This window comes from Pomacea canaliculata, linkage group LG2 (assembly GCF_003073045.1).
Source record: "Pomacea canaliculata isolate SZHN2017 linkage group LG2, ASM307304v1, whole genome shotgun sequence".
Lineage (NCBI taxonomy): Eukaryota > Metazoa > Mollusca > Gastropoda > Architaenioglossa > Ampullariidae > Pomacea > Pomacea canaliculata.
This window is the reverse complement of record NC_037591.1, coordinates 30,832,962-30,860,445: the sequence shown is the minus strand read 5'-3', so window position 1 is coordinate 30,860,445 and position 27,484 is coordinate 30,832,962. Positions and strand designations below refer to the sequence as shown.

At 38.3% G+C, this 27,484-nt stretch overlaps 4 protein-coding genes across 5 annotated transcripts; all 4 read left to right on the top strand.

Moving 5' to 3' along the window:
- Positions 1 to 107: 107 nt before the first annotated feature.
- On the top strand, positions 108 to 6,328 carry LOC112556310 (E3 ubiquitin-protein ligase TRIM33-like). Its single transcript, XM_025225184.1, has 6 exons — positions 108 to 327; positions 1,288 to 2,387; positions 2,853 to 2,999; positions 3,119 to 3,274; positions 4,974 to 5,153; positions 5,547 to 6,328. The coding sequence occupies exons 2-6, from the start codon at positions 1,302 to 1,304 to the stop codon at positions 5,577 to 5,579; spliced, it is 1,602 nt and encodes a 533-aa protein (XP_025080969.1). The 5' UTR covers positions 108 to 327; positions 1,288 to 1,301; the 3' UTR covers positions 5,580 to 6,328.
- A 1,692-nt stretch (positions 6,329 to 8,020) lies between these two features.
- LOC112555738 (E3 ubiquitin-protein ligase TRIM33-like) lies at positions 8,021 to 11,878 on the top strand (the record flags this gene model as incomplete). Its single annotated transcript, XM_025224237.1, has 2 exons — positions 8,021 to 8,321; positions 11,193 to 11,878. A coding segment is annotated over exon 2 (672 nt), but the record flags the coding sequence as incomplete, so codon positions are not given.
- LOC112556318 (neuralized-like protein 4) lies at positions 11,868 to 17,669 on the top strand. The gene is made up of 5 exons (XM_025225194.1): positions 11,868 to 12,295; positions 12,513 to 12,653; positions 13,576 to 13,725; positions 16,962 to 17,141; positions 17,536 to 17,669. Exons 1-5 carry the CDS (start codon positions 11,912 to 11,914, stop codon positions 17,566 to 17,568), a joined length of 888 nt encoding a protein of 295 aa, XP_025080979.1. The 5' UTR covers positions 11,868 to 11,911; the 3' UTR covers positions 17,569 to 17,669.
- A 1,534-nt stretch (positions 17,670 to 19,203) lies between these two features.
- Positions 19,204 to 25,646, top strand: LOC112556309 (E3 ubiquitin-protein ligase TRIM33-like). 2 transcript variants are annotated; one of them, XM_025225183.1, is made up of 7 exons: positions 19,204 to 19,460; positions 19,710 to 19,821; positions 20,434 to 21,533; positions 22,150 to 22,296; positions 23,308 to 23,463; positions 24,271 to 24,450; positions 24,811 to 25,646. In XM_025225183.1, the coding sequence occupies exons 3-7, from the start codon at positions 20,448 to 20,450 to the stop codon at positions 24,841 to 24,843; spliced, it is 1,602 nt and encodes a 533-aa protein (XP_025080968.1). In that variant the 5' UTR covers positions 19,204 to 19,460; positions 19,710 to 19,821; positions 20,434 to 20,447; the 3' UTR covers positions 24,844 to 25,646. The 2 variants fall into 2 exon arrangements, with proteins under 2 accessions (XP_025080968.1, XP_025080967.1); XM_025225182.1 differs by having other exon boundaries at positions 19,710 to 20,078.
- The last annotated feature ends 1,838 nt before the right edge of the window (positions 25,647 to 27,484 follow it).

Here is a 27,484-nt window from a genome sequence, read left to right as displayed (position 1 = left end):
CTTAATATCTCTGCAATATAACAGAGAAGTGAAATTAAACTTTTTAAATATATATAAAAATCTTAAAGGGAAATTCCCGCATGACCAGACGAGCTCTGTAACTGTCACGTGACCTGTGTTCATGGCGCCCACCCGGTCGTACTGATAATTTCACAGTATTCGGGACAAGATTTCTTGACTTCTGAGTCTCCACATGTGATCAGCACTACTCAAGCGTGACCTAGCCTGTTACACTGAAAGTCTCTATGTAATATAAACACGTTGATACCATCTGACGTGTGAACATTCACCGAACTCCGTCAGTGTGTTGTCAACCGCCATTTACAGGTGAGTATATCATTACACAAGTGGGTCAGGTGTTGTGTATTGACATTCATTGCTGCAGGTGTCTAATTTATATTTATATTTATATACACATATTTATGTGCACAAAAGCCTTTGTTTAAACTTCTCATATAGTATAAAGGTGAAAAATTATTTTTAGTGCAATCTACTTTCGCTTTAATGCTGTCCTTTCGGTAGATAACTTTGAAGTATCATGTTACTTCTTATGATTCCTTAATAGAAGTAATAAAGCTAATAGTGATGATATGTTTAATGAATGAAAAGGTTGATCTATATTTGAGAGGACTATAAAAAAACTTTACCTACTTTTTCTGTTCATTTTAAGGTGTATAGTTTTTACGTCAGTTAGTTAAGTCCTTGATACTCATCGATGAGCTTAGCGCCGCAATGACAGCTCGCCAGCGGACTCGGTATAAGGCAGCTCTCTTCACTTGGGCCCATGTGGTTGCGACGTCCTTTGTCTTGTTCTCTACTGTTCTTTTCCAAGTTTGCTCTGGTGTCCCAATTCTCTTTTCCCCTGAGTGTTCCAGTTAAGTGCTTGTTGGCATTGCTGTCAGCTGGTTTGTGCAGGGTGTGTCCTATTTGTGCCTTTTGATGTCTTGGCTAGTGGCATTCTTGTTGGTTCTTTTGCACAGGCTGCTTTTGGAGATCTTATCAGGCCATCTTATTAACAGAATAAGTCATAGTGATGGGTAAGGGTCTTGAGCTTGTTGTTGATGATTAACATTTCAGCAAACTTCGAAGCAAAAATAGATTGTCACTGATATATAACATGAAAAATTGAAACATTAACGACGAGAAAAAAAGAACAGGCATCCATAGAGAAAAATAGATACAGCCAGAAGCAAAGGTGTGAACAGTTTCATACTTTGTTGTGGTTAACCACATATTTCTTTGTTGTATCTTACAATAGTTTTAAAACAACTGTTGTTTTTATTTCAGACTGGCCTTTAGCTATGGCAACAGTAGTCCAAGCGCATGAAAGAGAGTGTGCCGTGTGCACCAATGACTTCAACACACCAAAACTTTTACCCTGTGGTCATCTCATGTGTCGACAATGTGTCATTTCCTGGCTGGACTCCAAATCCAACGCTGGTTGTCCTCTGTGTACCTGTCCTATAGTAGAGCATCAAGTCAATTCGTCTCGAATCTCAGCTGATGTTGTCGACGCCCTGCCTACAGACTCTGTGATGGAAGCTATAGTAGAAAATGCGAGTATACTGATGAAGGGTGGCATGTGCACTGTATGTGACGACCTGAAAGCTGAGTACATCTGTATGCAATGTCTGGAAAAGATGTGTCCATCGTGTATGAAGATACACAAGAAGATGGTAGTGAGCCGTAGTCACGATGTGGAGAGTGTCAGCACTGTGACACCTGAACGTCTGGCTGCCAGCCGCCCTGCACTGTGTGCTGACCACGGCGACAAACAGGCGGAGATGTTTTGTGTTGACCACAACCTTGCTATCTGTACGCCATGTTTTTCTAACAAACACAAGGCCTGCCTAGACGTCAAGTCTCTAGATGAAAAAATGAAGTCAGCTGAAGACGCATTTCATTCATTGAGAGAAAAATTACTTACAGCAGAGGACAACCTGAAGCAAGCAATAGTCAACCTAAATGTCCGCGTGCAAACAGCGGATGTCACTGAACAGCAAAACATGGCGCTGGTGGACAAGACATGTGACCGACTCCAGAACTTGGTGGACGAGTGTAGGAAACAAGTGAAGAAACTTATTAGTGATTCTGTGTCAAAGTTCAAGAATTCCTTGTATGACGTCAAAAGCGAGCTGGACAAACGTTTAGGGAAAGTGACGTCACACAAACATCTCGTGACGCGAGCCACAACAGTCAGACCGCGTCCCGCGCTGATACACGCAGCAAAGACTCTGACAGACAGGGTCAACAACCTTGACCTCAGTGATAAAGTGGAAGCAGAGGCTTGGGTGAATCCATGGCCAGAGACAATGACATATTGTGATGATGTGGTGAAAGTAATAGGCGATGAGTTAAAGAGCATTCGACAGATTGTTCTTGCTGAAGTAAGTAATCTTTTCAATTTCTCTCATGTGCAGCATGATCTAATATAAAGTTTCTGCATTCCTACTGTTGAAATGTTTTTTGTTCATTTTGAAGTAACATTGCTACGATAAGAAGTCTCCGACTTTTTTTTAACTAATTATTTTAATAATTAATGCATTTTTGATAACATCTAAAACATCGACACCGGATAATGTTTCTTTTCTCACTTCTGATATTTTACTTGTAGTAGTCACTGTAGCAAAACTGATAAAATGGATTGCAATAACTTTTAATTGAGCAGCGCCAATGATTACATTTTTAATAAAAGCAATGACTGTACTAATAAGTCTATGATAAAATAAGCCATGAGAGTATTGCTAAAGCTAACGACTTTTGATCCAAAGTGTTAAAATATTTACCGACAATATCATATCTATTAGTCATTTTTATGAAATTGTTTATCTTTTTCACATTTGATATCACAGAAACCAGTCCTTGTGTTCCACGAAAACTGCGGGACCAACATTCGTCTGACGAACTTCAGAAAGACCGCACGTAGGGTTCAGCTTGACAAGTACGGCGACGGTGTGATCGTGTCACGTGACGCCATGGCTGTAAACGTCTTGTATGAAGTAAGTTGTATGATAGACTTATGATAATAATAAATTGGAGGGAGACTTAACCTCTAGATTATGTTTTGTTAGCGATTGTTGTCGAGTTCACTTATCTTGTCACAATGATGTTTACACAGGTCAGAATAGACGAAATAAAAAGTCCATCCGGAATCAGTTTATTGCTTGGTGTGACGAGCGTCTCTTCTACACAGCTCCCTCTGCCGACGAGGTCTTATGACCTGAAAGGTTCCGTCATTCTTTGGCAAACTGGAGTGCGCGTCAAAGATAGCGATGTGAGTTTAAATAGTTACAGTTACGAGCAAATATTGTTGGTTGGGGCGACTGGATGTGTGAAGAAAGAAAAGTAATCCATATCAACTTGTTTGTGAGATCAGCATTTTAACAGACATGTGATGATAAATAGTTTGATTAATGTCAGTGAAACAAATTTCGATGATCTCTCTCCCCTTACGAGATATACATCTACAAAATCCCCATGCACAAAAAGAAATTAAATTAAATTCTTGCTTTTTCGATGAGTCTTCTTAAAGATGTAATCCCCTAGTATTAAATAAAAATTGTTATACAATTTTTTTAGTTTTGACCTTCGTTTTAAAGATGTCTATCCTTGCCTTTAATGAAGGCGGTAAGTTGGTGCCACCCACCAATAGTGGATGGGATGAACATTTAACATGAATGCACTGAAATAAACACTGAAATATATCCCTTACAAAGTAATTACCTCTAAGTCTACACCAACATGTTATGGTCAGACCCGCCATACACACTGCTGCACTCATTTCATCCCGTAACTGGTAGCAGTCGTAGGGAAGCCATGATGGAGCGAAGCAGATCCGGTCTTGCTCCAGTCGATAGTGGTACAGCTATTGTTTGTTTGTTTGTTAGTTTGTTTGTGACAGCGACGACAGCCTTTCACATGACTTTCGACTTGGGTTTTTGTTGTTTGTCGGTAGAAGGCAGAGAGCCCAGGAGACCTACCACACTGTAAGCTGCGTATGAAGTTGTTTGTCTGGTTTCTCTGTAGAAGATTGGACAGAGTCTCGTGAAACACTTTATTTCAAAAGTTTGGTCCCATTAACAACGCACATCAGAGAGTTCCAAATACACACAAATATTCAGTTTCTGTTTTCAAATAAGATTTTATCGATCACACACTCATACACACGCTCTCTCTACTTTTATCTTTCTTCTCTTTCGCTGTTGAATCTATTTCTGTCAAAAGTTCACAAATTCCTGCGGTTAAACCCAACTTTAAAACAAAACCCAGTATCTGCTATTATAAATCATATTTAACCTCTAGATTATGTTTTGTTTTGTTTCAATCAATATTAATATGTTCAACTAATTTTAATACACTAACAGATGCTAAGCATGTAGTAATAATAGTATTTAATGGATATTTATGTATGTATGGTTATATGGATTTAAACATATATTGTATGCGTACTTATCAGGTAACAATAGATGCAGGTAGAAAGAGACCTGTATGCCTCACCAAAAGGTGTATTTGTGCAAACTTTTAAACTAATGTCCAGGTTGATTACATTGTAATATGGATGCACTTATTATTCACAAATATGTAAAGATGTATTTCATGTTTTCTACGCTTTATATTCACCCTCTTCAGGCGAACCTTAAAAATAGTAAGAGAGCATAAGGGTCGTGAGGTCGGTGTAAACTTTTAACACGAGCTTTACACAGAAATGCCTGTCTTTTTTCCTTTATTAAATATCTCATTAATAACTTTTTGCGATAGCAAAAATGATGCTAATGACAACGACAGTGATGATTATGATCCAGCACACACAATCATTTACATACTAGAGGAAATTGTATACCTTTAGACCCAGTTCTAAAAGAAATTACATTTTATGCCTAAATGATGTGCTGTACCTTTTGTGCATCAACTGTGTAAACATATCAAAATAATCCCGCCCCCCGCTCACAATTTTACTATCTCATTTTTTACAGACCTGGACTAATGTCACTGAAGCTCTCAACTTCCTCAAAGTCGGGAGTCGTGTTGGACTGTTGGTGGACTCATCAAACAACCTTCACTTTTACGCCGATGGACACGACCAGGGTGTTGCAGCAAAAGATGTTCCTCAGCCCTGCTTCGCCTTCTTTGACCTTTACCACAAAGTCATTCAGGTGTGAAGCTTAGGTACACGGTAGCGGAGTTTGAGTTGTGCCACAGACTTTAAAAGTTATTTCCACTAAGATTTCTTCTTGGTTTCCACAAATCGTTAGTTGACGAAAAACTAAGACAAAAGATTGTATTTTTGATGTCGTCATTACTTCATTTTTTACTTAAAATGTCTATCTAAATTTTTATATTCTATCCAAAAACATGTTCTTCCGCTTTTTTTAGTGTAGCAGTAGGAACATTAGTTTATAGTGGTAGTAAGACGTTTTTCCAGCTTGACTATACTGTGGGAGATATTTTATAAGACATTTATAATATTTATATAACATGTTATATAACTAATATTACTTTACAGTCATCTGTCTATTGCACTTGATGCATTCTTCTCGTTGTTGCAGGTGACAGCGCTTCCCACTTCTGAGAGGACATGAAGCACACGTGATAATAAACAGGGAGAGACAATAACAACAGTGATAACACTTATATACGACGACATCGAGTCTGGCAATGATTTTATTAGTTAACTCTACCTTGTGCTGCTGTTTGTTAAATAACTGATGTAAAGAACTTGCAAAAGCTGACATAAATGGATGTATTGCTCTGCACACTACCTAACCGAATAAAACGATATACTTTGCGTTAGCTGATCCCGTGACCATTCTCTTCATTCTTTCATTTACTAACTTGTTATGTGAGACTCGTTATAGCAAGAAAGTCCATGTGACATCTACTGGAATAATGATACATTTTTTTAATTCTTGCTGCTACAAGCTGTTTCTTAGCATGTCTTTTTAGAATCGTCGGTATAGTTGTACCCATTACGTTTTAATTTAGCAAGTCATACATCATTTTTTGTTTTCTCTACCTACAGACTATATTTTGTAGATCTATTTCAATGAGACTCATGAGCCCAGGTTGATGAAAACATATAAACAGTTTTATAAAATATCGTCGTGTATGCTCATAGGCCAGTTTTTAATGTACAGTTGTGTGAAGTGTAAATGTACGAGAGTTCTGATGCCTTGGGATGTTGGCAGGGATGGGAAGTAGCTGAAGTCTAGCTACAGCTACTGTAGCCGGCTACAAATTTTAAAAAAGTAGCTTGTAGCCGTAGCTACATTTTAGAAAGTAGCCGTAGCTTGGCTACATGTTGGCTACTTTCACGACCATTCGTCGACAGCGTGTCAGCAAGACGACGACAGCCACTGCTGTCACTGCTCGGTGTCTTGACAGCCAGACACCACGTGTCTCGCACGCTCAGTAACCGCAAGTACTGTGTCGTGCACGTGGCGGGAGCGATTTGAAAAACGAAGATGGACGTACCCATCAATTTCCAGCCTTATTTGAATTTTTTTACATTTTGCGAAGCCACAAAATGTGGCTATAGTTTCAAATGCAAGAATGGGTGCGGATGCACGAACAAGTACTCAACGAACAAGACGTCGGCGTCTAATTTGAGAACGCACTTGCAGGTAAGTTCGTTGAGATTTTCATCGATCTTCATTCTTCATCTTCATGCTTTTCTGCTTTTGGAATAGAGGAGTGTACATGTTGTAAAGACTGTGGAAAGGTAAGAGGTTGCATGAACGTGATTACCGCTGGGGCGACGACTAATCAAACTGCTGTCTTTACCGTTTCTGTACTATCTATTTAGTCTTTGTCATAAAGTGTGTGTGTGTGTGTTTTGGTTTGTTTGTATGAAAAGAGCATGGAGGACGTTTGAACAGTAGGGTGGCTTGAAGGATTTTATATTTAATGCTAGTAATTTAATATGACAATTAGCTTGGTAGAAACTTGCTGTGATTGTGAATGGATTTCAAAAATTTTGTTTCATTTTCATGTGTTTATTTTTTTAATTTTATTTTAAGTTCTGGTCAAGTTCAATTCCATGAAGGACTGAAAGCATGTAGATGTGTTTTAACAGTATTCACAAATTATCAGCACTAAGTCAAAAGGTTGTTTTATACCGTTGCATTTTGTTGTTAATATGGAGTTTTTAGTGGTCTCAGATCAGAATAAAGGTCAATGTATATGAAAACCATTTCTTGTGTTAGCAAGTAATAGTGTTTTGTGTGTATGTTTGATGTTTGTGTATGTTGCTACAGCCATCTGGCTACAGCTAACTTGTTATAACATCACGCTTTTAAAAGTAGCCCAAAGTAGCTGGCTACTTTTTGGAAAATTGTAGCTGTAGTGTAGCCGGCTACAAATTAAAAGTAGCTTGCCCAACAGTGGTCATACTCCTTTTCAAAGAGCGTTTCAAAAACATTTATGTTTACTGGCTGACTAGTCTTCAAAGTAGGATTGTGTTTAGTGCAGATGTACAGAAGTTTTAAAAGTAGGATAGGGGAGAGGAGGAACAAATATAAATGTAAGACCATAAGGACACCAGCCTTGAAATTGTTTATTATTCTTGTTTGCTTTTTGTTGCTTTTTTTTTTATTCTAGGTATTAATTAAACATATGCATGGATCTTGTCACAAACCTCTTTTTGTTTAAAATATTTATGAGGAGAGAAAAGACACGATGAGTGATTTGAGTTTGTGTGCATGGGTAAACGACCTCTCACAGTGCGGCAGTTGCCCAACGGACATTTGTTAAAAAATCACAGTATCCATGGCAACAATATATCAGAAAATATCATGTTGCTTAGTGCAATCGTCAATAATTTGCGATTTTGTTTTGTTTCCGAGATTGATCCCCGTAGTGTCTCTAAAAATGTTTTTAAACAGATATCAATTCAAGAAGCACGTCAGTGTTGGAGATAATTAATCATCTTCAAAAATATGATGCAGCTGATATGATTAATGTGTCTGCAATGTAACAGAGGAGTGAGAGTTTAATTATCATGACCGGTAATTCCCGCATGAGCAGATGGACTTTGTCTATCACTTGACCAGTGTTCATGGCGCCCGCCAGATCGTAACAACAGTGAAACAGTGTCAGGGACAAGGTTTCTGGACTCCCGAGTCTCCGGTTTTCTGTCAGCACTACTCAAGCGTGACCTAGCCTGCTACACTGAGAGACTACAAGTAATAGAAATACTTTTATACCGCTTGACGTGTGAACATTTGCCAGACTTCGTCAGTGTTTGTTTTAAGCCGCTATCAGCAGGTGAACGATATCATTATACAAGTGGGTCAGGTGATGTGCATTGACATTTATTGCTGCAGGTATTTCATGTATTTTATATTTTTATGTAACGGTTGGAATCTTTCGTAAGATTTATTATTACACTTTGTACAACAAGAAAGAGGCAAAATTATTACTGTGAAAAAATATAAGGAGAAATTAGAAGCACTATAATTTTTTATAATGTTTTAACAGGAGTTCTCAAATAACTTTATCCGAATCTTATAAATGATAAATGTTATTAATGGTAAAGAGAGTGTGCAATCTGGGTTAATGATGATTGCAGTGGAGGTCTAAACATCCACAGATGCTGCATTTGTGTCTGTGTCAAAAGCCTCGTTATTTTATTATATATTAATATTGTGGAATGCTCACGTTTGACCACTACTTCCTTCGGTTTTGGATGGTTACATGAGTGCAAAGTGTTAGGATGAACAGGAAATAACTTTAATCTGTTGATATATAAGTTCGGTCCTAGCAAATGTTGTTTAATTATAATTTCTTTCATCATACTCATCTTACATCTGCGAACGATATTGGTTTTCTTCTCACTGTATAGAACATATTAGAAAAAAAGGCTGCTTTCTAGTCTTTCCACGCAAATAAATATTGAAAGGAAAGCTTTGAATGCTATTAATTAGAATTTCAAGCTTGGATAATAAAATTTTGAAGGTAACACTTCATCAGAAACAAGGCGAGCCATGGGTCAAATGATATTGACTGTAATACAGGTTTGTATGAAGACACAGACATAGGGAGCAAACCATGATCTTTACGAGCCCAAATGTTAAGCAAAAGCGACTCTCACATCCAAGAATTCATTTTCGTTTTTAAGCTGAAAAATCCGATATCGCAGAAAACTTTAAGTAAAAATGACATCCTAAAGACAATAATGATGTAGTCACCCTCGCTGGCAATATCGACGACACACTTCTTTTAGCAGCTAATGTTCTAGACCAGTGGTTCTCAAAGTTTTTCAGACCGCGGACCACTTTACTTAAGTAAAAATTATGGCGGACCACCAAGACTAAAAATAACTCTGTACTATGAATTGCAAATTTAAATTGCCGCATTTGTTTCATTACAATTCAAAACTAAATGTCCTTCTGTGACAGTAGTATAGTAATAAGTTGACATAAAACTACTTATACCTCGTTATCTGTAATTAAAATGTTAATGCGAGGAATGCATCACTTTAAACATCAGTTTGCTGACATATGACGACTGTCAGCCGCGGACCACCCGACATGCCCACGGACCACACTTTGAGAACCACTGTTCTAGACATAAAAGAAAAAAGAGAAGCGTTGTTGTTGTTATTATTATTATTAGTAGTAGTATATAAAGTGCAATTTCTAAGATCCTTAACAAGACAGGATCGGTTAAAAAAAATTTGTTAAAGAAGACAGCATAGGCAGTCTTTTCATGGGATACACGAAGTACAGGTAGCCTGCTGATCTACAAGTCCTCTGAGAAGAGGTTTAGATAGTTACAGCTGTCTGAAAAGAGAGATGTCACCTGACTTTGAGCCTAAATATGAAGAGCTTACACAAAGAATTTACACTCGCACGTCATACCAATAATTCATAGAGAATGTACTAGACATTTCTTTAACATTCAGAGTCTTCAGACTGAATTACCGCTTTAGAAAATTAATGCTAAAAAGACATCTAAAAGACTATCTTCTAGCAGATTTCAACACCAGGAACTACTTTCAACAGTCTAGCGACGTAAGCTGGTCCTCTTTGACCATGTGACCGGAACGACAATTTGTCGAAGTCTATTCTTGAAGACATCTTTAAAGGTAGTCAACGCCGGTGTCTAAAGAAAAAAACTGGTTTATGAGTGTCAAAGACTGGGTTAGTCATCCTGTGCAGAATCTGATGACTATTGCTCACAATAGACAAGAGTGGCGACCTTTTCACTGTTTTCAATGTTTAAAATTTTAGGAAAATCATGGGACTGATGACTGTATATAAAGAATAAAAAAAAGTCCGATGTCCTGTAGCCATAAATGTTTAGACCTATTAGTGCGCGAAAAAGCCTTGTTCAAACTTCTGATATAGTATTATGCTGAAAATCTATTTTTAAAATCTAATCTACTTTTGCTTTAATGTTTCTCTTGAGGCAGATAGCTTTTAAATATTGTGTTACTTCATAAAATCTTTATAGAAGTCATGCCGGAAATGGTGATTATATGCTTAATATAGATAAAGATAAAGGTCAGGCTATATTTATGTAGACTACAAACACTCTAATCTACTTTTCCAGTTTATACCCTTGTTCCATGAAATGAAGAAAGTAATAAAAAGGAGAACTCTAGGGGCTGTGTATCACTTAATTGGTTTTCCTAATGTTTCAGCCAGCAATATTTCATTAAAGAAAGATTAATGTAACTAAGAGAGCGACAGTTCTAAAACAGATGATAGATGAATGCTCGAGCGTCGATTTGAAGGAAAAACATGGCACGACACTATGCCCTAGTCATCTGAAGTGTGTTGAAGACAAGAGAAATATTGTAAAAGACAATGCCATCAGCGTGTTTTTGTTCAACTCGTTTAGTTTTAGGAATGATATGTTTATTTCAAAATAAAAGCTACTGTTTTGTCAGCGATTATATCAGCATCTTCAAGAGCTGAGAAAATAATTAAATAATCTACACAATACGATGAGTAACATATCAACAAAAGTCGAAGCGAAAATAGGTTGTTGCTGGCTGATATGTAACATAAAAATTAGAACCATTAACGACGAGAAGCCAACAACTTGAAAAGAAAAACACTCCTAGAGAAAAATTAGGACAGGCAGAGGTGTGAACAGTTTCATACTTTGGTGTTGTTAACCACAAAAGTGCACCCATTTTCTTTATTATAGCTCACAGCAAAAGGTTCAAAAACTTTTTTTTCTTTCAGACTGGCCTTTAGCTATGGCGGCAGTAATCCCGGCCCATGAAAGAGAGTGTGCTGTGTGCACCAATGACTTCACCACACCAAAGATTCTACCCTGTGGTCATCTCCTGTGTCGACAATGTGTCATTTCCTGGATGGATTCAAAATCCGACGCTGGTTGTCCTCTGTGTACCTGTCCTATAGTAGAGCATCAAGGTAATTCATCTCAAATTGCAGCTGATGTTGTCGACGCCCTGCCTACAGACTCTGTGCTGGAAGCGATAGTAGAAAGTGCGAGTATATTGGTGAAGGATGGCATGTGCACTGTATGTGAAGACCTCAAAGCTGAGTACATCTGTATCCAATGTCTGGAAAAGATGTGTCCATCGTGTAGGAAAATACACAAGAAGATGGTAGCGACTCGCAGTCACGATGTGGAGAGTGTCAGCACTGTGACACCTGAACGTCTGGCTGCCAGCCGCCCTGCACTGTGTGCTGACCACGTCACAGAGAAGGCGGATTTTTTTTGTGTTGACCATAACCTTGTCATCTGCACGCCATGTTTTTCTAACAAACACAGGGAATGTCTAGATGTCAAGTCTCTGGATGAAAAAATGAAGTCAGCTGAAGACGCATTGGGTTTATTGAGAGAAAAATTACTTAAAGCAGAGGACAACCTGAAGCAAGCATTACACAACCTAAATGTGCGCGTGCAAACAGCGGATGTCACTGAACAACAAAACATGGCGCTGGTGGACAAGACGTGTGACCGTCTTCAGTCGATGGTGGACGAGTGTCGGAAACAAGTGAAGAAACTAATCAGTGATTCTGTGTCAAATTTCAAGAAATCCTTGTGTGACTTCAAAAGCGAGCTGGACAAACGTTTAGGGAAAGTGACGTCACACAAACATCTCGTGACGCGAGCCACAACAGTCAGACCGCGTCTCGCGCTGATACACGCAGCAAAGACTCTGACAGACAGGGTCAACAGCCTTGACCTCAGTGATGATCTGGAAGCAGAGCCTTGGGTGAATCCATCGCTAGAGATAACGATATATTGTGACGATGTGGTGAAAGAAATAGGCGATGAGCTAATGAGCATCAACCGAGAGATTGTCGTTGTTGAAGTAAGCAGTCTTTTTAATTTGTCTCGCGTGCAGCATGATGTAATATAATGTTTCTGCATTCATACTAAAATCATTTTTTTGCTATTTTAAAGCCACGAGAGTCGTGCTAATGTTAACGACTTTTGATCCCAAATGCTAAAGTATTTACCTACAATATCATATCTATTAATAGTCTTTTTTTTGAACATGTTTATCTTTTTCACATTTGATATCACAGAAACAAGTCTTTGTGTTCGACCAAAACTGCAGAAACAACATTCTTCTGACGAACTTCAGAAAGACCGCACGGATAGTTCAGCCTGACAGGAATGGTATGGTCGTGTCACGTGACGCCATGGATGACAACGTCTTGTATGAAGTAAGTTGTATGATAGAGTTGTGATAGTAATAAATATGATATTCATTACAATAGCAAGTCATATTGGAGCGGTTTGGGTGTAGGTGACAGTTGTTATGGTGAAATTACAAGGGTAGGTTATAGTGGTGGTAGTAGTCTAGGGGTTGTGGCTTAGACGGAAGTAAAGGTTGTGGTCACGGCAATGGTGGTGGTGGAGAGTAATTGAGTAATAAAGTTACAAAAGTGGGATAAAATGTTTGTATCTTTATAATGACTGAAATCCTGAGGGGAAACTGGATTAGAGACGACAGTGTTAAAGCAGTTGTTTACAAAGGATTTGTAGAAACTGCGTTTTTCAAGCAGCGACGAATGTAAAACTACGAACTTGTATTACTGGACTGCTTGCAGACGAGTTTTTTCAGTTAACTCTCTAAACCAAACATTAGGCTACAAAAAATATATTAACTATTTTCGTATTCACATCTACAATAGTCACAAAAATGATCTATTTCTAAACCCCTATTAAATAAAAAATATTTTTAATGCACGCCTGGAAATGAAAGAAGAAAAATTGTAAAACAGTGGCTACCTTATTCGTAACTTGGCGGCCAGACCTGAAGCAGTGACTAGACTTTTATACATACAACTGTATGAATTACTTAAGAATAGAATGTGTTAAGCCTATAATATGTTTAATATTCTTGTGGAAAATAAGTGTTTATATATTAAGAAAAAAATTTTAAATATATGTTATCTGCTGAATTCGACTAAACCGGAAGCTTTGTACACACCTGCCTCATTTTAGAAGTTAACTGGACAAAGATCGTCGGCCAGAAGTCCAATAATACAAGTTTGTGATTAGAGGGAGACTTAACCTCTAGATTATGTTTTGTTAGTGATTGTAGTCGAGTTCACTTATCCCTTACCAATGATGTTTACACAGGTGAGAATAGACGAAATCAAAAAGCCAGCCGAAAAGAGTTTAATGCTTGGTGTGACGAGCGTCCTTCCTATACAGCTCCCTGTGCTGTCTCTACACCTGAAAGATTACATCTTTCTTAGGGAAGATGGAGTGTGCGACAAGGATACCGTTGTGAGTTTCCATAGTTACAGTTGCGAGCGAATATTGTCGGTTGGTGCGACTGGACGTGTGAAGAAAGAAAAGTAATCCAAATGAACTTGTTTGTGAGATCAGTACTTTAACAGACATGTGACGATAAATAGTGTGATTAATGTCAGTGCAAAAAATTTCGATGATCTCTCTCTCCTTTAGAAGATATACATCTATAAAAGCAGCATGCGCAGAAAGAAATTAAATTCTTGATTTTACGATTTTACGTCTTTTTAAATATGTAATCCACTACAATTTAATAAAAATTGTTATTTTATTTTTTAGTTTTGACCTTCGTTTCAAAGATGTCTATCCTTGCCCTTAATGAAGGTGGTAAGCTGGTACAACCCAGCAATGGTGGAAGCGATAAACATTTAAGATGACTGCACTGAAATAAAGTCTTAATTATATCCCTTACAAAGCAATTCCCTCTACTTAACACTACTCTAAATCTACACCAACATATTATGGTCAGACCCGCCATACACACTACTTCACTCATTTCATCCCGTAACTGGTAGCAGTCGTAGGGAAGACATGATGGAGCGAAGCAGGTCCGGTCTTGCTTCCGTTTTAGGTGTAAGTCGATAGTGATACAGCTATTGTTTGTTTGTTTCTTTCTTTCTTTCTTTCTTTCTTTCTTTGTTTGTTACTGCGACGACAGCCTTTCACATGACCATCGGCAGGGTGTCGTGTCCCGCGACTTGTGTCTTTGTTGTTTGTCGGTAGAATGCAGAGAGCCCTGGAGACCTACCACACTGTAGGCTGCGTATGAAGTTGTTCGTCTGTTTTCTCTGTAGAAGATCGGAAGGCGTGAAACATTTTATTTCAAAATCTTGGTCCCGTTAACAACGCACATCAGAGGGTTCCAAATATACAAAATATTCAGTTTCTGTTTTCAAATAAGATTTTCTCTCTCTCTCTCTCTCTCTCTCTCTCTCTCTCTTCTCTCTCTCTCTCTCTCTCTCTCTTTACTTTTATCTATCCACCCTTCTGCTGTTTACTCTATTTTGTGACAAAGTTCACAAATTCTTGCGGTTACACCCAACTTTGAAAAAAACTCCATCTGCTATTGATAAATCTTTGTTTCAAAGTGTCACGGACCATCCGCAGACATGCGCATTCTTTCCAAAAACCAATATAAGATCGCTTAAGGGTGGGCGTCCCTCCTTAGAGGCACCAATAATTATTAGAATCAAACACAAGTTTACAAGAAGACAAAATATCAACAGTAATCTACAGTCAATAATAATAACACTCCATCACGTTCACACCATCCAAGTTTAGCAAGTCACTCAGCCGGAATCCACACGGCATCAAATGAAGAATTGCCATAATAACACACCATCAAAGTTTAACAGATTAACATGTTAATAACCGTTTAGTCCCTGCAGCTCTCCAGTCCCCGGTTTCTTTTAAAGTCAATTCTAATCCGCTTTTCTACCGTTCAGTAAATGATAAAAGAGTGTTTTTACTATACCGATAAGTTACTGTTAGGCGGGTGGGTAGAGCAATATGTAGCTGGAATGAAACTAAGAGGAAGCCCTCCCTCCTCCGGCGGTTAGTTTCAGCTGACCTGGCACCCTCCCTGATGGTGGTCGGTACGTCAGCGTAAGGAAGGGCAGGGTAGCCCCCTCCTTACTCTTTCCGAGTCCACTGCTCCTGCTCGCCCACGTCGGTGTGCAGTTTCTTGGCCCCCAAGAATCTGCACGGCCTGTTTCTCACACCACAGAGCTCCCACGGCGATGATAAGGACTAAAGAAACACGATGTACATCCACAGTAGTACATCTGCACTAGTACATCTCCCGTAATACAGCCACAGTATCACGTCCACAGAGATCGTCGAGTCGGTGAAATAAAACCACAAATCCACCAAATTATTATCAGCCGTCCCCTGGCCGCTTATGGTCGGGCTTAAATATGCACCCCAGTCCCTCTACACCAGGTGTGAGCACTGCCTGGCCCGCACGTGGCATTCGCTGAGTTGCGTCGCTTAGATTTTCTAAACACAAACCGTCCACACCGGATGTCAACCTTCCCCCATCCCCTCTTGCCCCCTCTACTGCGTAGTTGTCCGTTACACAAAGCAATAATAATAAGTTCAACTAGTTCTAAGACACCTACAGATGCTAAGCATGTAGTAATACTAGTATTTAATGGATATTTTATGCATATATGGTTATATGGATTTAAACATATATTGTATGCGTACTTATCAGGATAACAATAGCTACAGGTAGAAAGAGACCTGTGTGCCTCACCAAAAGGTGTATTTGTGCAAACTTTTACACAAATCACCAGCTTGATTACATTACAATATGTATTCAGTTATTATTCACAAATATGTCAAGATATTTTTCGTCCTTTCTATGCTTTATATTCACCATCTTGAGCCGAAACTGAAAATAGTAAGAGAGCATAAGGGTCGTGAGGTCAGTATAAACTTTTAATACGAACTTTACACAGAAATGCCTTTTTTTTCATTTATTTTCTTGACAAAACATCGGTTATTAAAGTTTTCCTACCTAAGCTTTCTCAGAAAAGATCAGTACAAGGTTTATCATTTAATGAAAATTGCACAACAGTTTTAAACCATAATGATTTGCTTTAAATAATGCTGACAACAAAATGTGTTATGCAACATTAGCATCAGACATGTTTATGTCCCTAATTCATTCGGAGAGCGCGGTATGAATGATTTTTTCAGAAAATGGGAAAACCAAATTATTATCCAGCCTACCGTTTTTATTCCCTTATGTTAATACAATTCACAAACCTTTTTATACACTTTTACCTTTAGCCAACATACTACATACTTGAACTAAGCCCTATAGAATTTGAATTCACGTGTACATGTAGGTTGGGTAGAAGCAACTATTGCAATGACTGAGAAGTAAAAAGTATCGAGGTAAGTATACAGTTAGTAGTCCATTCCATGACTGTACTGGTCACTAGGGAAGGTAGTATATGGAGAGACGTGGCACCTGATAAGGCTCACCCTTCACGACTATCAGGAGCAATAACAAAAATGATGATAATGACAACGACAGTGATGATTATGACGCAGCACACACAATCATTTATATTCTAGAGGAAATTGTATACCTTTAGATGCAGTTCTAAAAGAAATAACATTTTAGGCCTAAATGATGTGCTGGACATTTTGTGCATCAACTGTGCACCCAGTACACAATTTTACTATCTCATTTTTTACAGATCTGGACTAATGTTGCTGAATCTCTCAAATTCCTCAAAGTCGGGAGTCGTGTTGGACTGTTGGTGGACTCATCAAACAACCTTCACTTTTACGTCGATGGAGACGACCAGGGTGTTGCAGCAAAAGATGTTCCTTATCCCTGCTTCGCCCTCTTTGTGCTTGGCAACAATGTCAATCAGGTGTGAAGCTTTGGTACACGGGAGTGGAGTTTGTGTTGTGCCACAGATGTTAAAAGTTCTTTTTTGCACTAAGATTTCTTCTTGGTTTCCATAAATCGTTTGTTGACGAATAACTAAGACAACAAAACATTGTATTCTGATGTCGTCTTTACTTCATTTTTGACTTTAAAGTTTTATCTAAATATTTATATTTTATTTATATACAAATCACTGCGTTGTTATGGGTAGCAGTAGAAACATCAAGTTATAGTGGTAGTACGATGTTTTTCCAGCTTGTCTATACTGTGATAGATATTTTATAAGACATTTACAATATTTAGATAACATTTTATATAACTAATATTACTACACACTCATCTGTCTAGCACCTGATGTATTCTTCTCGTTGTTGCAGGTGACAGCACTTCCTACTTCTGTGAGGACATGAAGCACATGTGATTATTAACAGACAGCGACAATAACAACAGTGACAACACTTATTTTATCTACGACGACATCGAATCTGGCAATGATTTTATTAACTCTACCCTTGTAACGTTTTGAGGAGAGTGCTTTACGAATGTATGCGAGGGCGTGTAAACATCAACATGTAAACTTCGCTCGCCGCACTCTTCCACCTTTTTCAACAAAAAGGTCCGGCCAACGGTTAACACATTTACTTTGCCCAACTTAACGTTCTCCTCTACTTCTTTTGACCAATCAGGCCATTAGTAAAAGATGTCAAAATGAAAAATCTTTGCAATGAAAAAAAGAAGGCAAGTGACAATTATATATAATAAAAAACAAACGGCAGACTTACATCAAGAATAATCATGTGCACACCTACATTTCTCGCGCATACACACACCACTTACACTTCATCTGAGGTTGAGGAGCTGGACAGCAGATGGCAGAAACGATTTCAGTGTCTGTTACTTGTACATATTGTTATTTAGATGGTGTCATGTGATAACTAGTATAGGACGATGGTGTTGGTGCCGCACTTCTGCTCCCACCACGAGTCGAGAGGACGCGCTAGTAAACAGACGGTCATAAGATAGAATGGGTAAATGTGGGGATGAGTTAAGGTTGAGATGGCGTTGCGGCGGCACACAGTAGTCGGCCTTTGGCGGTACTGGACCGTCGGCCAAGAAGTCTCACCACCGCTTATCTCCCCTGGGATCAGTAGGCCTGTGAATCGCGGACCGCTTACTGTTGCTGGTATATTTGTAGTTTCTTTTGATATTGCTGGTAAAATTTATGGATTATATGTAGTAATTTCTTATCAATTTGCCTATTTCTGCCCAATGTAATTGTTTAGTAATTTGTTGTTGTTGTTGTTTATTGTAGCTACAGAAAATATTTTATAGACATCGTTTCTATTTTGTTGTAAAATAAATTTAATGAGACTCTTTTAAACTGGCTGATATAAAGCATTGGTATTTTTACCGGCTGACTAGTCTTTAAAGGATGATTGTGTTTAGTGCAGTTGTAGAGAAGTTTTAAAAATAGGATAGGAATCAAGAGGAACAGATATAAATGTAACAATGTAAGGACAACAGATATGATTTTCATATTATTCTTTCTTTTGTATTTTTTATTTTCTGTATTCTCTTTACTAGGTATTTATTAAACCTATGGATGGATGTTGTCACAAACTATCTTCTGTTTAACATATTTATGTGAAGAGAAAAGACATGACGAGTGATTTGCGTGTGTGTGCATGTGTGAACGACCTCTCGCAGTGCGGCAGTTGCGTAACGGACATTTAAAAAAAAAATTACAGTAGCCATGGCATCAAAGGCACGATTTAAATTGAATACACTAAAGTTACTGTTACCCACCTATCTGCTGATCTATTACAAAAATCATGTCGCAAAGTTGAATCGTCAGTTATTTGTGATTGTGTTTTGTTTCCGAGATTCATCCCAGTGAAGTCTCTAAAAATGTTTTTTAAACTTGTATCATTTCAAGAAACAGGTCAGTGTTTGCAGTAAATTATCTTCAAAAGTATGATGCAGTTGATATGATTAATGTGTGTGCAATATGATAGAGGAGTGAGAGTTCAATTATCATTACCGGTAATTCCCGCATGAGCAGATGGACTTTGTCTATCACGTGACCAGTGTTCATGTCGCCCGCCCGGTCGTAACAACAGTGAAACAGTGTCAGGGACAAGGTTTCTGGACTCCCGAGTCTCCGGTTTTCTGTCAGCACTACTCAAGCGTGACGTAGCCTGCTACACTGAAAGACTACAAGTAATAGAAACACGTTGATGTCGCTTGATGTGTGAACATTTGCCAGACTTCGTCAGTGTTTGTTTTAAGCCGCTATCAGCAGGTGAGTTATAGCATTACACAAGTGGGTCAGGTGATGTACATTGACATTTATTGCTGCAGGTATTTCATGCATTTTATATTTTGTGTAACGGTTGAAATCTGTCGTAAGAATTGACAAGAACATAAAGGTAAGCTACTGCATGATAATCTCTTTTTGACACATTTGATACTTCTCTTTTACGAGTCTCAATTATTAAACTTTGTACAACAAGAAATAAGTAAAAGTACTTCTGTTTGTCGTCCTTTACAGGAGCTGCTATCACTCACAATAGGCAAGTGTGTCACTGTCACTGCCATCTCTATCTAGATGATCCCCTAGCGTTGCCGGGCAAGTGATGACTGAGTCCTAGCAGAAGAACAGGGTGGCTACATTTGAAAATGTTTCAAAGCACTTTGGTTTATTAAATAGGTTAAGAATAGGTTAAAATAAAATATTAAATTTTTTATAATTTACGTAGGGTATGCACGCATGTGTGTACATGTGTATAACTGTGCGGGCACGTGAATGCAAGCAATATGTCATAAAGAGTGGTGTGACTAAGAGAGCGACAGTTCTAAAACAGAGGAGCGGCGATTTGTGGAAAAAACATGGCATGACACTATGCCCTACTCATATGAAGTAAGTTGAAGACAATAGAAATATTGTAAGAGACAAAATCATCAGCGTGTTTGTTCAACGCATTAAGTTTTAGAAATGCTATGTTTATTGCAAACTAAAAGCTACTTTTATGTCAGCAGATCCAAAAGTAAAAAAAAAATTATTAATAAATGTACACGATGAAATGAGTAACTTATCAACTAAAAAACTTTGCAGCAAAAAATTGAACAGAGAGAAACATCTTAAAAAAAATAGATACAGGCAGAGGAAAATGCATTAACAAATTCATATTTTAGTGTAGTGTTAGCGACAGAATTGCCCGTTTTCTTGTTAAATATTATAGTAAGAGGTTAAAGCCATTCTGTTTTTATTTCAGACCGGTCTTTCACTATGGCAGCAGTAGTTCAGACACACGAACGAGAGTGTGCCGTGTGTACGAATGATTTCAACACACCAAAGATTTTACCCTGTGGTCATCTCCTGTGTCGACAATGTGTCATTTCATGGATTAAATCAAAATCTGACCCCGGTTGCCCTCTGTGCACATGTCCTATAATAGATAACGAAGATAATTCATCTCAAAGTTCAGCTAATGTTGTCGACGCCCTGCCTACAGACAATGTGATGGAAGCGATAGTAGAAAATGCGAGTATACTGGTGAAGAGTGACATGTGCACTGTATGTGATGACGTCACAGCTGAATACATCTGTATGCAGTGTTTTGAAAAGATGTGTCCATCGTGTATGAAGATACACAGGAAGATGGTAGTGAGCCGCAGTCACGATGTGGAGAGTGTCAGCACTGTGACACCTGAACGTCTGGCTGCCAGCCGCCCTGCACTGTGTGCTGACCACGTCACAGAGAAGGCGGAGTTTGTTTGTGTTGATCACAACCTTGCTATCTGCACGCCATGTTTTTCTAACAAACACAGGGCCTGCCTAGATGTCAAGTCTCTGGATGAGAAAATGAAGTCAGCTGAAGACGCAATAGGTTCATTGAAAGAAAAGTTGATTAAAGCAGAGGGCAAACTGAAGCAAGCAATACACAACCTAAATGTGCGCGTGCAAACAGCGGATGTCACTGAACAACAAAACATGGCGCTGGTGGACAAGACATGTGACCGACTTCAGTCGATGGTGGACGACTGTCGGAAAGAACTGAAGAAACTAATTAGTGATTCTGTGTCAAAGTTCAAGAAATCCTTGTGTGATGTCCAAAGCGAGCTGGACAAACGTTTAGGGAAAGTGACATCACACAAACATCTCGTGACGCGAGCCACAACAGTCAGACCGCGTCCCGCGCTGATACACGCAGCCCAGACTCTGACAGACAGGGTCAACAGCCTTGACCTCAGTGATAAAGTGGAAGCAGAGCTTTTGGTGACTCCATCGTCAGAAATAACGAAATATTGTGACGATGTGGAGAGAGATATAGGCGATGAGCTAATGAGCATCCGAGAGATTGTTGTTGTAGAAGTAAGCAGTCTTTTCAATTTGTCGCATGTGTAGCATGATCTAATATAAATTTTCTGCATTCATACCGTTATAATCTTTTTGTTTATTTTGATGTAATATTGCTGTGATAAGAAGGCTCCAACTTTTATTAATTTATTATTTTAATAATTCATACATTTTTGATAAAAACTACTTTTTTCGTGTTTTGGAAAAAATAGCAAGAATAGCAAGACCTCACCGGCCACAAGCAAACTAAATACTGTTTGTTATTGTGCAAGTGATGGAAACAGTATTGCTTGCTATGTACACCTGTAGGCAATCGTGCTATAACATCTCTAAAACATCGACACCGGATAATGTTTCTTGTTTCACTTCTGATATTTTTACTTGTAGTAGTCACTGTAGCAAAACTGTTAAAATGGAGTGCAATAACGTTTAATTGAGCAGTGCCAATGATTACATTTCTAAAAATAGCAATGACAGTAATAATAAGTCTAATTATGATAAAATAAACCATGAGATTAGTGCTAAAGCAAACGACTTTTGATCCCAAGTGTTACAATATTTACCGACAATATCATATCTATTAATCATCTTTTTATGAAATTGTTTATCTTTTTCATATTTGAAATCACAGAAACCAGTCCTTGTGTTCCATGAAAACTGCGGAACCAACATTCGTCTGACCAACTTCAGAAAGACCGCACGGAAGGTTGAGCCTGACAAGTACAGCGACGGTGTGATCGTGTCACGTGACGCCATGGCTGTGAACGTCTTGTATGAAGTAAGTTGTAGTGATACAGTTATGATAATAAAAATATGATATTAATTACAATAACAAGTCATAATGGAGCGGTTTTGGTTGACGTGACAGTTGTTATGTTGGAAGTAAAAGGATAGATAGTGGTGGTAGTAGTGGTCTACGGGTTGAGGCTTAGACAGTAGTTGAGGTTGTGATACCAGCAATGGCGGTGGTGTATATTGTCGTTGTAGCAGTAATTGAGTAATAAAGTTACAAAAGTGGGATAAAATGTTTGTATCTTTATAACGACTAAACTCCTGAAGGGAAAGTGGATTACAGACGACAGTGTTAAAGCAGTTGTTTAGAAAGGATCTGTAGAAACTGCGTTTGACAAGCAGCGACCAAAGTAAAACCACGAACTTGTATTACTGGACTGCTTGCAGACGAGGTTTTCCAGTTAACTCTCTAAACGAGACATTAGAAAAAATATGTTAAATATTTTCGTATTTACATGTACAATAGTCACAAAAATCATTCACTTTTAGACGCCTATTAAATAAAATTACTTTTGATACACGCCTGGAAAGGAAAGAAGAAAAATTGTTAACAGTTGTTAAAACTTTTCGACCAGACTTGGAGCAGTGATAAGACTTTTATGCATCCAAGTTGACATGTATTATTTTATTTGTCTGTTGTATTGTTTTATATATATATTATATTGCAACTGGATGAATTTTTTAAGAATAGAATGTGTTAAGCCTGTTGTATGTTTAATAATTTTATGGAAAATAAATGTTAATGTATTAAAAAAAATTTTTAAATAAAACAATAAAAGTCCTCTGCTGTACGTATCGGAGAGCCTAATCAATGAACTTAACTAAACCGAAAGCTTTATACACACCTGCCTCCTTTTAGTAGTTAACTGGAAAAAGATCGTCGGCCAGAAGTCCAATAATACAAGTTTGTGATTAGAGGGAGACTTAACCTCTAGAATATGTTTTGTTAGCGATTGTAATCGAGTTCAATGATCCTGTCACAATAATGTTTATACAGGTCAGAATAGACGAAATAAATACGTCAGCTGGAAGCAATTTATTGTTTGGTGTGATGGGCGTCCCTCCTACACAGCTCACTCTGCCCTCGTGGTCTTTTAACCTGAAAGATTCCGTCTTTATTTGGCAAAATGGAGTGCGCTACAAGGGTATCGTTGTGAGTTTCCATAGTTACAGTTGTGAGCGAATATTGTTGGTTGGTGTGACTGGACGTGTGAAGGAAAAAAAGGAATTCAAATGAAGTTGTTTCTGAGATTAGCATTTTTAACGGACATGTGATGATAAATAATTTGATTAATGTCAGGGAACAAATTTCAATGATCTCGCTCCCCTTTACAAGATAAACATCTACAAAATCTCAATGCGCAAAAGGAAATTAAATTCTTAATTTTAGGATGAGTCTTCTTAAATATGTAATCCCTACTATTTAATAAAAATTTTAATAAAATATTTTGTTTGACCTTCGTTTTAAAGATGTCTATCTTGGACCTTAATCAAGGCGGTGATTAGGTACACCCCAGAAATAGTGGAAGCGATAAATATTTAACATGACTGCACTGAAATAAAGTCTGAAATATATCCCTTACACAGTAATTCGCTCTACTCAACACTACTCTAAATCTACACCAACATTTTATGATCAGACCCGCCATACACACTACTACACTCATTTCATCCCGTAACTGGTAGCAGTCGTAGGGAAGACATGATGGAGAGAAGCAGATCCGGTCTTGCTCCGTTTTAGGTGTGCAGTCAATAGTGATACAACTGTTTGTTTGTTGGTTTGTTTGTTACCACAGTCTTTCATGTGATCATCGGCAAGGTGTCATGTCCTGCGACTTTGGTTTTTGTTGTTGGTAGAAGGCAGAGAGCCCTTGAGACCTACCACACTAAATGATGTGCTGTACTTTATGTGCATAAACTGCGCCCCCAGCACACAATTTTACTATCTCATTTTTCACAGATCAGGTCTAATGTCGTTAAAGCTCTCAAACTCCTCAAAGTCGGGAGTCGTGTTGGACTGTTGGTGGACTCATCAAACGACCTTCACTTTTACGCCGATGGACAGGACCAGGGTGTTGCAGCAAAAAATGTTCCTCAGCCCTGCTTCGCCCTCTTTGAGCTTTGCTACAATGTTAGTCAGGTGTGAAGCTTTGGTACACGGTAGCGGAGTTTGAGCTGTGGCACAGACTTTAAAATTTTTTTCCACTAAGTCTTCTTCTTTGTTTCCAGACATCGTTTGTTCATTAACTAAGACGTCTTTACTTCATTTTTTTCTAAAAAGGTTTATTTAAATATTTATATTTTATTTATATACAAATCACTGCAGTATTATGGGTAGCAGTAAAAACAAGTATAGTGGTCGTACGATGTTTTTTCCCACCTTGACTATACTGTGGTAGATGTTTTATAAGACATTTATAATATTTATATAACATTATAACTAATATTACTACACACTCATCTATCTAGCACCTGATATAGTCTTCTCGTTGTTGCTCAGGTGACAGCCCTTCCCACTTCCAGGAGGACATGAAGGACATGTGATAATAAACAGAGAGAGACAATAACAACAGCGATAACACATATGTTATCTACGACGACATCGAATCTGGCAATGATTTTATTAGTTAACTCTACCTTGTGCTGCTGTTTGTTAAATAATTGATGTAAAGAAATTGTAAAAACAAATAACGCAAATTGATGTATTGCTCTGTACACTACCTAATCGAATAAAACAATAAACTTTGTGTTAGCTGATATACCGTGCACATTTTCTTAATTTTGTTTTTGTTTTTTTATTGTGTGACTCGCTATAACAAGAAAAGTCATGCTACATTTACAGGACTTTATCATAGGTAGAGACTATTTACATTTGTGTTCTTCAACCTGTTGTTTGTCATGTACTTTTAGAATACTTTGTTCAATTGAAATATCTTATGTATTCATTAAGTTTTAATTTACCAGGTCATACGCCATTTGTTGTGTGGTTATTTTTTTTTCTATACCTGCAGACTATATTTTGTACTTTTGTTTCAATGAGATCTTGAGCCCATGTTGATGAAAACATATGAACAGTTTATAACAACATCGTCGTGCATGCTAACAGACGACTTTTTAATGTACAGTTGTGTAAGTGTCAAAGTATGGAAGTTCTTAAGCTTTTGGACTTTGGAGACTCGTTGTAACAGTGTAAACCCTGTCTAACCATTTTCTGTGTTACGGACATTGATGAGTAAATTCTTTCATCAGTTCCATTATGTCCTCTTCCTTGCTCAATTGTCTTTTCTATCTAATGGACTTAAGAACATAAATTAATCAATAAACAATAAATGTGAATAAATACTGTAAATAGTGTGGCAATGTGTCTGTGCGGTAGGCGGTATGGTGTCATTGAAACTTTTACATAGGTACACCACATTCAGGTTCTGACTACATAAACATAAAAATTATGTTATTGTCAAAGTTGTTTGACATTTTTTTTCTAATTGTTTTTGTAAATACGTTTATTTGCCATATCTAGAATTCCATTTTGAAATGTTATTGCTGATTAGAAACAGCAGAAAACTATGTCTTCCACAAGGAACAAATGTGGAGAAGGTCGTCATTGGCGAGACCATCCTGTATTCACTTGCACTTATGTTCCTAAAATGATCGTTGCAGAAAATTATCTTTTAAACTATGCTGCAGTTGATATGGTTAATTTGTCTACAATATAACAGATAAGAAGAATTTAAAAATATCTTAAACGGGAATTCCCACATGACTAGATGACCTCTGTCACTATCACGTGTCCTGTGTTTATGGCGCCCGCCCGGTCGTAACGACAGTGAAACAGCATTTGGTTTGATACACTGAAAGACTCAGAGGCGGCGTTAGGGGGTGGCAAATGGGGCGGCTGCCCCAGGCCCCGCTCTCGAAGGGGCCCCGCGCTTCAGCCCCGAGGTCATCTTTATGACTTATTGCTAGCTGTGTTAAACAAGTTGTGACCAAAAAATTGACGTTCAGTAAACACTTTTAAGTTCTAATTAAGCAAACTATGGAATCCATGTCTTAACTTTAAACCCGGCAATAATAACAAGCAGTTTTTTAAATCAAATCAAATTAAATCAAATCAAATCAGACTTTATTGTCTGTCGAGGAGACCCCAAGACAGAAATTTTTCTTTTGCTCACACGGGCAGGCATACATACTCATACAGACATTTAACGCACACATAATCACTACTATCTTTTCATCACCTGCAGGCAAACAACATTACAAATTGTCATCTATGTCATCTATTGGCCTGTGACAGAAATCCCTGCATTTCATTAATTATTTAGATTGAGAGCTCGTCTTGTTTGTGCGAAAGAGAGAGCACATTCAACAAGGTGATGGCTGATAATGGATGTCAGCACCCTCTCCTCTTCAGACTGTGTTTGATTCCTCCTAAATCCTTGTGCCTTTATTTAGGATGGTGATGGCTGCTGGCACGAAGGACCTCTGGTAGGCAGCTTTCCGTACACGTGGCACTTTATAGCGCCTGCCTGAGGGCAACAGCTGGAAGTTGGGATGGAGAGGGTGTTAGGTCAGAAATTATGTTGTATGCCATCTTTCTGACTGCATGAAGGTACAAGTCAGAAAGTGGCAGTTGTGATATACCAATAATTTTATTTGACTGGTGGATGACTCTGGCCAGCCTTGCCTTGTCGTTGACCATACCAGGCAGCGATGTTAAATGAGAGGATGCTCTCAACAAGAGACCTGTACATAGTCTCCAGCACCCAGAGCTGACATTGAAGCTGCAGAGTCTCCTCAGATGGTACGTACAGACGTTGCTGGGCCTTTTTTGTACACTTGGCTTACGTGATCACTAAAGGAGAGCCTCCCGTCGATCACTGTACCAAGGTACCTACACAGCAGCCCTCTGCACCTTAAGTTACCGTCATCATATTATTTCGCTTTAAGAAAAATCCGCTACTGTCACAAACGGTGGGAAAGGTTACGAACAATTAAAACACTAAATTAGTGAAATTGATCCAGCTTATCTAACTGTATATAAATCAGTGTTTCCGGCATCATATCAATAGGGATGTTGATACACGTACTCCATGACCCCGGCCCCGCGCGGATGGTCGGCCCCAGGCCCCGCGTGGTCCTAACGCCACCTCTGGAAAGACTACAAGTAATAGAAA